We start from the raw sequence: 9,871 nt of genomic DNA, 5'->3' as shown, positions 1-9,871 counted from the left end.
GAATGTAAATCAACCAACAGTCGCGCCTCTGATCGGGTATGTAACCTATTATGAAATCTCCCGATGAACTCATCGTCAAACAATGTTCCACGTGGAGTTTTAGCTGTTTGATTGAGAAGTCGTTCACATAATGCCACATCTTCAGGAGTTGGTCCCGCGTCTGATGGATGCATAAAGTAGCCCTTGGTCTCAAGGATTAAGACATAGTTCATATCCTTATATGTACGTGATTTAGTATCTGCGCTCGCGCTGGGCGACATGAGGCAAAGTCGCCCCATATCTGTTTCTTGCTCAAGATCATTCAATGTTAATAGCGACTGTGGTTGTGTGGATGGCTGATTTATAGCCTCAATCTCGCCTTGCGAAGGAGGTTTAGGTATCCACTGAAAGATTATGCCTTCGCGTTCAGTTGTCGATTCGGGAGCGACCACAGTAAGTTTCTGTTCTGGCTTGTCGAATTGCTAGAAATCAGTTAGATCATGATGTCAATAGATGAATACTTGCCACCGACCTGAGTAGCAATTTTCTCTCTTCCAGGTATAATCACCTGCTTTGGGTTCGATAGTATTGGATCTTTGCTCAAACTGTCTTGACGTCGCAGCCTGTCTGGCGGTTCGTCCCCATCACTGAGGGAATGATATAAACCTGGGACAATTTCACGTTCCATGGCCAAGAATTTATAGAATGTGGTAAACAACTAACGGATCTACTGGAATGATCCTGATGGATATAGGTAAAACTATGTCGTTCTCGACCCATTATATATTTCCGCCCTGCCATTGTGAGCAAGTCTCCAAGGATCCAAATAAAGAAGAGCAAAGGAGCAAAAGAATGAAAGGACGAAAGGATGAAAGAGAGAAAGAGAAGAAGCTGGAAGAGAAAGACTGTTAGGTAGTCAACATGAATATAAATAGTAACAACCATAGCGGCTATTAGTTAAACCTTATTTCATTTAGGCGCCATCCCTCTATTAGGTGAGATCGGACAACGGCCAAAGTTGACAGCTAGCTTGTTATCGGCTGCGCCACAGTAGGCTGATTCTCCGCGCAGCATTTATTTAATTCTGAGCATTTAACTTATGCACAAAATTGCAGTTATCATATTCCCATTTTTATTTTATTTAATTACAACCAGGTATCATAAAGGCCTTGCTTATCTGGCAGTCGTTTCAAATGTTCTCCTTCCCAGCCCAACTCGAGTCGGATCAGCAGCCACGGAACTGGTATCAAGACCTTCTGGACCATCCGGACTGCCAGGGCGACCCTGTAAGTAAAATGCATACAAATTCAACCAATTATTCGATGCATGTAGGATGCCCCGGACTGACCCCCTTGAGGACGCAGGTAAAGGTGCAGCAGGCCTATGAGTCCTACAGACATGGGAGCCTGACAAGGTCTCTTACATCCTTGACACAGGCGGACGGCAAGCCAAAGATTACACCTAGTCCGGCCCTTGTTCAGTATCTCTCTTACGTCGTAAACGACACCACGCCTAAGGAGGTCGAAAATCATTATAGAGATGAGAACCTTAATTGTATGGTTATTTGGGCGCGTCCAAGACAGAAAATCCTCGACCTGCTGATAGGTCTACAAAATAGGCTAAAAGATGTAGTCGGAACTGGTGAGGGATAACTAGTATAACTTACAAGTCTAATATTCCTGGCTGACAACAGACGGTAGATATGTGGTTTCCTGAGCCCTCTAGGTTGCATTTATCTGTCATTGAGATCTCGCATCGCCATCCAATGGCCCATCTGCGGTCTGTATTTGACCAAATTGGAAAATCGCTCTTCCAGAAATTACTGGACCATCCAGCTACCCTTGCGGCAACTGAATCTAGGACTTCTCGTCTTGGGAGACCGATGCTGCTCTTTGACGGCGTTGGAGTAGCCATCTCATTCGTTCCAGTTGGGACTGACCAGTACACCTACCACCATCTGCGGGCAGACCTGCACAACATGGCTGTAAGCAGTGGAATCAAGACAGACACATGTTACACTGCTTGTATGAGCCATATCACACTTGGCCGCTTTGTATCTTCAAAAAACTTCGATTTGGAAACTGCCGAAATGGCTCAGCAGCGGCTCAGAGACTGGATAAATACTATCCAATCTATAAATAAAGAGCTCAATGAGTATTACCAGGCCAACGACTGGGAATGGACTGTTGGAGAAGAGAAGGGGCTGGAACTGCAGATGGGCATGCTCAAGTTTGGGCGGGATACAGACGCGGCCGAAATGGCTGGACGATGCTTCGGTGATGAAGCTATGCCATCAATGACAGCTAATTAGCGCTCTCAATTAAAAGGGATATCATGGCGTATCTACAACGAATTCCGTAGCCACACATGAAATCTACGGTTTTTACGATTCTTCGCCCTAATTTAAAAATTATCCACCAGAAGAAGCGAACACGGGTAAAGAAAGAAGGCTATACTGTATTAGGAGAGCCGCAAGGCTGTGCTTCGAAGCCCAGAACTATTTACAGCAGAGTCAACACCCTTCTAAATGATCGAATATCGAAAATCTGCTCGTCTTCTTCCTTGCTATGCCAACCATGGACAAACTTGACTGGCAGAACTATCCCCTTGGCCTGTCCTCGTATTCACCAGCTCTTGACGATGGACGGCTCTGTCAGAAGGAACTAAAATCAGTATCGACCTCATGGCGGTCAGAGAAATACCCAGCTGCCTCGAAGGTGTTGGTCCTGGATCACGATCGTGGCGTAGGTATGTCATGATTGTCTAGATGTTAACAATATAACCATTCGAGTGAACTTTGGTTCTTCTGCGGGAATCCCGGAAGTTTGTTCAGCGGCTGATCAGTTTCTTTCCGTAAACGTGAAGGGAAGAAACAACTTTGCGACGATGAGGCACTGCATAAGTTGTTGGTAAGTAAACCGCTCGTTGCAATAGCTACTTGATGAAATTATTTCATATATCAACGGCGTGGTGATTCTAACTCGTTTTATTGCAGGCTGGACCCCAACCCCAGATACGTTTCATGTAACCACGCCTTTACCACCAACCTCTACGATTGTGAATACATCTTTGTGACTGTTACCCTGTCCTCTCAGACTACTAGAATCGACTCCTCACGAGAAAGTCTTGCACCGTATAAACACGAATGCCGCCGCTGTTAGCGTACTCAAAGCCAATGCGCTTGTCGACGAGAAGGCCGAGGCTCACGGCGAAGACGAAGTCGCGGACGAACTGAACATTTCGCTGGACTCTCTACTTAAAGTCTTGACTCGATATGATTTCCCTCCTTCCGCCTGCTCGCATATACGGGGACAAGAGCAGATATTTGGATCCCGCATTGGGCGAGATGAGCAGAAGAATGACGTAACTACATTTGGTATATACACTCTCACGGGGTGGGCGATATGAAGCTGACTGTAGCCTTGGATAGATTTCTGGTATGCAATACGAGCAAGAGCGTACATTCGTGCCGTTGATAAAGAGGCAGATTTGAAGATGACTATAGTGACACACTACGACGTCAAATCGCAATCGAGCATCATACTATTAAAGCATCGCTCATTCAACGATCTTCCCAAATCGCTAAAGGATGAACTTCACGATAAATTGATAGATTTTATCCTTGACCCTAGCACCGCCTCTCTCGCAGGGAACCCATTCGCGCTACACCTCCTCCATTTCAATAGTACCATTCAGTATTATCGACGGGCCGCCCGAGATCCCCGAGATTCTGTTGGAAAGGAAGAGATCAAGGCACATGGAGGGAGTTCTGACCTAGGAGAGATCGATATACGACGACTACATCTGACTCTTACCAGTCTCGACCAAGATAAGCTGCAATTAAATTTTATCCTTGGGGTTCTCTCACGCTTGCGGAAGCAGCATGACCAGTTTTATAGGATGGTGAAGGGTACTCCTGATCCAGATAGCCGGGATTGGCTGTATACCCGTGTAGAGGAGGAGTATGATCGTTTTGAGAACCAGATCACATACTTCAAAACGTCAATAGAGAATGTGGCAACCCGAGCGCAAAGGCTTTTGGACCTGGTGGGTTTTTTTCTCACACCTTCCTCATAGCTAGGACTGTACTGATTTGAAACCTTTGCTAGCTTTTCAACTTAAGCACCCGGCATAGCACGCATTTTAGTGCTCGCATGGCAGAAGAAGCAATGAAGGAGAGTGCGTCTATGAGCACTATTGCAATTATGACCATGGTCTTCCTTCCAGGGACATTTGTTGCTGTAAGCGATTTTAGCGTCTTTTAAGGCGTAGATGAACGCATTGCTAATAGAAATATAGGGGTTTCTAGGGACAAATCTTGTGTCAGGCCCCGGTCAGTCTGATGGTCCTTCCATGAAAAACAGCAATACCACAATTTGTGATATCGTCCCAGTGGTGGATTTTTTCAAGTAGCAACTATTCCGCTGACCTTGCTTACATTTTCTACTGTGGTATTTGTGGAAGGTGTATGCCGAACGGATGGTCAATAAACGCATCCTAAAGGATATACACATGCAAGGCGAGGTTTGATTTACTATACCCACATATAATTAGTTTTTACTACTTGCTTCCTATGGAGGTGGTTGTGGATGCACATCATGGAATATATCCTCAGACGATTATGTCCCTGCAGTTTTTCCATTTTAATTCGAAACAAATTTGTTCTCCTTCACAGGTGAACAATATGGATAAATCTTTTACTTAAGATTAGCCCACGCGGGCTCTTGTTCGATAAATTCCTTCCAGGTTGTTGGTGGTTCATCAAGAAGCTATGCAACGAAATGTTAACAACCTCCTGTTGCGCAAAGTTGATAGACGATTATCACCTACCGCAAGGCTCTCCTTTAGGCTTGCACCCCCATAGTATCCATACATATACAAAAGCTGCATGTTCTGAAGCATCTCTTCCCGAGCTTTCTCTGGCAATGCATCCTTGAAATCCTTGTCCGAAATCTGAATGGCAGCACCGCCCTTACCGTCCTGTGGCTTGACGGTTTGGAACTCGGCAACTATGCGGTCTGGAGTATAGTAATCAGTGGCACCGTATATCTGCTTGCCAAGTACCTTTTCACGGTTAAGCAGGATGGCCTTGACAAACTTTCCCGTATCTCGGCCAGTATCGAAAAGGGGAATGGGAGCGTCGTTTGGAATTGGGTTCTTGAAGTTGTACACTCCGTCCGCGTTGTTCAGGGACCCTCCAGGAATATTGGACATGTAGTATCCAGGAAGGAAGAAGGTGGCCGGAACGCCAATTTTGCGAATGTATTCCTCTACAGTGGCCTTGGAGTCAAAGTGAGAGACTCCTTTGAGTTTTCCACCAGATACTTATGCATTGTTAGCTTGATGGATCTTTGGTCGGGGGGCCATAAAGGGACCGCACCTTGAGTTACATTGATCAAACTACTCCAGACCAAATGCTGGACATCGTTCGCCTATTCCCATAACGTAAGTAGTTGGTATAAGGACCACAAAGGGGGCAGACACACTTTGGCAGCATCAGCAATGTTCTTTCCCTGCTGGATCTCTGTATCAGCACTTCCAGTCTCCCAGAAATTGGTCACAGCATAGACGGCGTATGCGCCCTTGAGAGCTTCAGTAACTGAATCTTTACTATTGAGATCAGCCTGTATATATATAGCGTCAGTTAGCTGGTACATGGATCAATATCAATCAAAGTACTGACCTTGACACACTCAACGCCTCTTTTAGCCAGAGCCTGGGCGGAAGCCTTTGACGGGTCTCTGGTAATTCCACGGACAGAGAACTGCGATGCAGCCTTCTCGTCGCTGAGAATGGAGTTGATGACGGAGCCTCCCTGCTTTCCCGTAGCTCCAAACACGACGAGGAGTTTCTTGTTTGTCATTTTTATACGCGGTATAATGGGATCTTGTTAAAAAAGAATGTCTGAATATCCTACTTGTCCAGGGAATAACAGTATAATGATGCAGAATGGCGGGGATGGCGGGAAAAGGGAAGTAGATTTTTATAGAGGCTGCTTGTGTTGCCAGTGATGTCATATCTAAATATTAAGTGTATTTAAATTCGAGCAATATCAGGCTTCTCCGATAACTTGGTACTCTGTAGTCAAGAAGTCTGACAAGGCAGCGGAGAAGGATGACTGAGACGGAGATGTTGGATTGCGGATGAAGCAGAAAAGGAGATGTTTTTTTTATATCTCATCGACTTCACGGCCTCACCTCGACTTCCACAATATCAACATCAACACTCCGGCTACAACTACAGGCAAACTGCGTGAGTCTAGCTCAGCGTCACTGACTTACTTGATTTCTCTTAGCAGAAGGCTGATTCTGCTGTGGTAGCTAATATTATCATTTTCTGTTCGTCGTTATCTGCTTTCACCATCTATAGAAGAAGCACCATATATATCATGCACTTGATTATACCCCTAGAAGAGGCGGCACAGAAGAGTTGTTGAGCTGTTTACCGGGATTCCCTACCTCAGGCATGGGTTAAGATGGCTTATCTTGCTTGGTACATGGACAACGGGTATATATAATATCCTATCAAGTTATACTTGAATTCTTCCCTTCTGGTCCCTCCTCCTAGCTATCTGGTATGTGGGATTTCCAACGGGCAAGTGCTTCAGATGACCGTAATGTGCGCTGGTGCTCGGGACCTAAATGCTTGATCTGAAGCTGTACACAATCGCTCATCAGGTTGATCGCGTCTGTACGCTTGCCTAGTGCGTCCCAGATACAGGCAAGGTTGTTCATAGTCCTTAGAGTATCTCGATGGCTTGTACCAAGGACTCTCTTTCTGAACTCTAGTACTTGGAGATTCAGCGCTTCGCCTTCGTTCCATCGACCCTGTTCGCCGTATATCCGTGCCACATGGGCCATGCTCACCCAGGTGTTTGGATGTTCTATTCCTCGGACCTTCAGCTTCAATTCCATCACTTTCACCGCCAGCTCCTCAGCCTCTTCCAGGCGCCCTTGTTCCCTGTATGCTGCCGATAGGCTCAGCATGGCAGTTAAGGTACGGATGTTCTCAGCGCCCAGGTTTCGGGAAGACACCTCTACTACCTGCTCCCCTAGTTCTACCGCCACTTCCAACATGTTAAGTTTCCGGCATATCTCTGCCAAAATCTCCATGCTGAACAATGTGGCCAGGTGTTCCAACCCTAGCATCCTCTTTTCTACCTCCACTACCTCCGCTGCTAGCTCGTACGCTTTTTCCCACTTCTCCTGGGCCGAGTATATTATTGCCAGATTATCTATGGCGGCCAGTGTATCCTGATGCTCTATACCAAGAATCTTTTTGGATATCTCCAACACTCGCACGTCCATCTCCTCAGCCTCTGCTAATCTCCCTAGTTTGGTATATATCAATGCTAGGATACCTAGGCTAACCAGTGTGTCATGATTTTCCACGTCTGACAGCTGCTTTCTTTCCTCTAAAGCCTCTTCCCCTAACTCTGCGGCCTCGGCCCACTTGCCTGCAGCGTAGTATGACATAGTTAGTAGATATTTACTATCCATTGTGAGCTTATGGACTTCGCCAAATTCTCTTTTGCATACCGCTATCGACTTAGCTGACAATGACTCTGCGTCGGTAACGTTCCCCTTACTAACAGCATAGAATACTGCATAGCTCAAGATCCCGGCCCACTGGGGAATAAAATCCTTGTTCTCCGGCTCCAGATCCATTGCTAATTTTGCATGGGGGAATAATATCTGACATTTTGAACAATTTGGCTCCGAATCATCACACAACTTCGTAGAAAGCTGTCTGATAAATTGTTGTTTCCATGTTTCAAGTAGCCCATGGACATCAAGCCATGTCCGTGTAGCTAACTGTACCAACCTGTGCATCTCGAAGACTGATGGGTCTGTGCTGACAGAGATGAACGAGTAGTCCTTTAGGGTCTGCAGGTCGTTTTCAAAGTCATCATCTTCGCTTAACTCGGATTGGCTACGTACGTTGTCGTTACCATCTTCATAGTCTTGGCTAGAGGATTTATCCTGCTCCATATCATCACGGTAATGATGGAGCATAGATTCAGGAATCCCCTGCCGGTCGAAAAAGCTCATATATGATAGCAAGTCAGCTGCTGACGGCCTCTTTTCCTTTATATGATCAAAGGATATCCGCCATGTTGTAATAATAGAATTCTTCGCATCATGGTCTCGGCGAACTCGCCCTCCCTCATGGCTAAGGAGGTTTGTTTTCCTAGAATCACTTTTATGGAACTTTTCAAGGTATTTCTCCACTGAGAGGCGCTGTGCTCTTTGGGATATGTATGCTGCTGCCTGAACGATTGCAAGGGGCATAAACTCAAGCGCAGCTACAAGGCGTGCAAGTGACTCATTATCAACATCCATGCTACCAAGCTTGATCCTTAGGAGGGCTATTGAGTGGGCCTTGTCCATAGGTTCGACTGTTATTATATCACTGTTGTCAACAAGCTGTAAAGCTGCTTCTCTGCTTCGGCTCGTGATTAGTACAGATCCATTCTGCTCTCTGGGTATATACTTGATTAATCCATTGCCATGAGACTCCTTCCGGAGAAAATCGGTATTGTCCGCATTATCGAGTATGATGAACCATTTCCCACTTTGGCTGCAAAGCCAGTCGTAGACTAGTTTTAGGATATTATCCGACTGAGCCCGGCCAGGAATCTTAGCTCGGTCTGCTATCTCTCGATAGCTTTCCTCGAAGCGCGCAGAATTACTTGCATATACCCAGAAAACCCACGTCTCGGGAGACTTATCTCTGATGCGATAGCCATGCTCAATTGCAAGTTGGGATTTCCTTTTTTTTTGGTGCAAGTCAGTAACTATGAGAGGACAGGAGTTGATATAATTACCCGACGCCTCCTAAACCGACAAGAGCAGCCCAGAAACCAGGAGTGGCTCTGTCGCCGATCTGGTTAAGGATTTCTTCACGTACGACAAAGTCACGGTCACGAAGGAATGGAATGGTCGAGCCAGGCCTGGATAGAGGTTCGGGTAGTTCTATGGCAAGAGAATAAAAAAATCTGTCAGAAATAATCTCTTTGGATCGGGGCGAAAGAGTACTACAATACACATACCAGCTGGTTGATGAATGTAAGTTTGGATGAACCCAGTATTGCATCCAACCTGAAAGCCTCCACTTACTGGCGTCGAGAATGTAGCTGTGACATTATTATTGGCGATGCCTGCAGTGACAGCCTCGAGTAATCTATCCTGCTGAGCAGCAGTATGTTTGAGAAGAGAGAGACTGGTCTCATCTCTAGCGAGAATAGCTACTTCTGACCTGCAGAGCTCTTCCTGTGGTGAGTGAGACGCGGGAACCAGCTCGACGAGAGCATCGACTAGAGCGGTGATGTCCTCTAGCAGCCTGCTGAAATTCTTCTTCTCGTACAGCGCCCACTTGGCCTTCTGTCGTAAACCGGTCTGTTTCTGGCGGTCAATAGCCAACAGCCGCAACTTGTCATGAAGCTCTCTAGCCGCGGGATCCAGATCAGTCGTTGGATCGAATACCGCAAAGTAGCTGGTATTGATTGTAGCAATACGACCAGCTGCAGCATCTGTGCGAGCCTGGCTCTTAAACTTATTTGAGATGCCCTCCGCGTCTGTGAATAGCTCGAGAATCTGGCCCATCAAAGCCTGTGCCTGAGCCATTTCTTGAGGAGAGAGGACTATATCACCCTGTGAGCCTCCTCTGTTCAGGCCCAACGAGGCACCCCATCGAGAGAGTCGCAGTTTCGCGCTATCAAGCCTGAGCTGGCATGTTTGGAAGTCCTTGCCAAAGTGTCGACCCAGCTGGATATAGTCGAAGCACTCGACGGCGTTATTAAATAATGCTGCAAGGCTGACGAGGCCTACAGCAAGGCCTACCGCTTCTGCCATCTATTCTGGGTTTCTTGCTATCTCTGACTAGACGTATA

General features: G+C 46.4%; 5 protein-coding genes across 5 annotated transcripts; 2 read left to right on the top strand and 3 right to left on the bottom strand.

Moving 5' to 3' along the window:
* Positions 1 to 9: 9 nt before the first annotated feature.
* On the bottom strand, positions 10 to 667 carry MCYG_01989 (conserved hypothetical protein; the record flags this gene model as incomplete). The annotated part of the gene is made up of 3 exons (XM_002849009.1): positions 10 to 26; positions 128 to 461; positions 512 to 667. 3 exons carry the CDS (start codon positions 665 to 667, stop codon positions 10 to 12), a joined length of 507 nt encoding a protein of 168 aa, XP_002849055.1.
* Positions 668 to 1,172: 505 nt separating this feature from the next.
* MCYG_01988 (conserved hypothetical protein) lies at positions 1,173 to 2,290 on the top strand (the record flags this gene model as incomplete). The annotated part of the gene is made up of 3 exons (XM_002849008.1): positions 1,173 to 1,265; positions 1,344 to 1,533; positions 1,680 to 2,290. 3 exons carry the CDS (start codon positions 1,173 to 1,175, stop codon positions 2,288 to 2,290), a joined length of 894 nt encoding a protein of 297 aa, XP_002849054.1.
* Positions 2,291 to 2,555: 265 nt separating this feature from the next.
* Positions 2,556 to 4,392, top strand: MCYG_01987 (conserved hypothetical protein; the record flags this gene model as incomplete). The annotated part of the gene is made up of 5 exons (XM_002849007.1): positions 2,556 to 2,727; positions 2,845 to 2,884; positions 3,075 to 3,355; positions 3,410 to 4,026; positions 4,279 to 4,392. The coding sequence occupies 5 exons, from the start codon at positions 2,556 to 2,558 to the stop codon at positions 4,390 to 4,392; spliced, it is 1,224 nt and encodes a 407-aa protein (XP_002849053.1).
* Positions 4,393 to 4,676: 284 nt separating this feature from the next.
* MCYG_01986 (hscarg protein) lies at positions 4,677 to 5,842 on the bottom strand (the record flags this gene model as incomplete). The annotated part of the gene is made up of 5 exons (XM_002849006.1): positions 4,677 to 4,748; positions 4,810 to 5,303; positions 5,360 to 5,411; positions 5,466 to 5,603; positions 5,663 to 5,842. The coding sequence occupies 5 exons, from the start codon at positions 5,840 to 5,842 to the stop codon at positions 4,677 to 4,679; spliced, it is 936 nt and encodes a 311-aa protein (XP_002849052.1).
* A 700-nt stretch (positions 5,843 to 6,542) lies between these two features.
* On the bottom strand, positions 6,543 to 9,833 carry MCYG_01985 (kinesin light chain; the record flags this gene model as incomplete). The annotated part of the gene is made up of 3 exons (XM_002849005.1): positions 6,543 to 8,751; positions 8,807 to 8,954; positions 9,032 to 9,833. The coding sequence occupies 3 exons, from the start codon at positions 9,831 to 9,833 to the stop codon at positions 6,543 to 6,545; spliced, it is 3,159 nt and encodes a 1,052-aa protein (XP_002849051.1).
* Between the last annotated feature and the right edge of the window lie 38 nt (positions 9,834 to 9,871).

The sequence above is a fragment of the Microsporum canis genome, genomic scaffold (assembly GCF_000151145.1).
Source record: "Microsporum canis CBS 113480 supercont1.2 genomic scaffold, whole genome shotgun sequence".
NCBI lineage: Eukaryota > Fungi > Ascomycota > Eurotiomycetes > Onygenales > Arthrodermataceae > Microsporum > Microsporum canis.
Note: the sequence above shows the minus strand (reverse complement) of the source record. Positions and strands in the feature narration are given on the sequence as shown.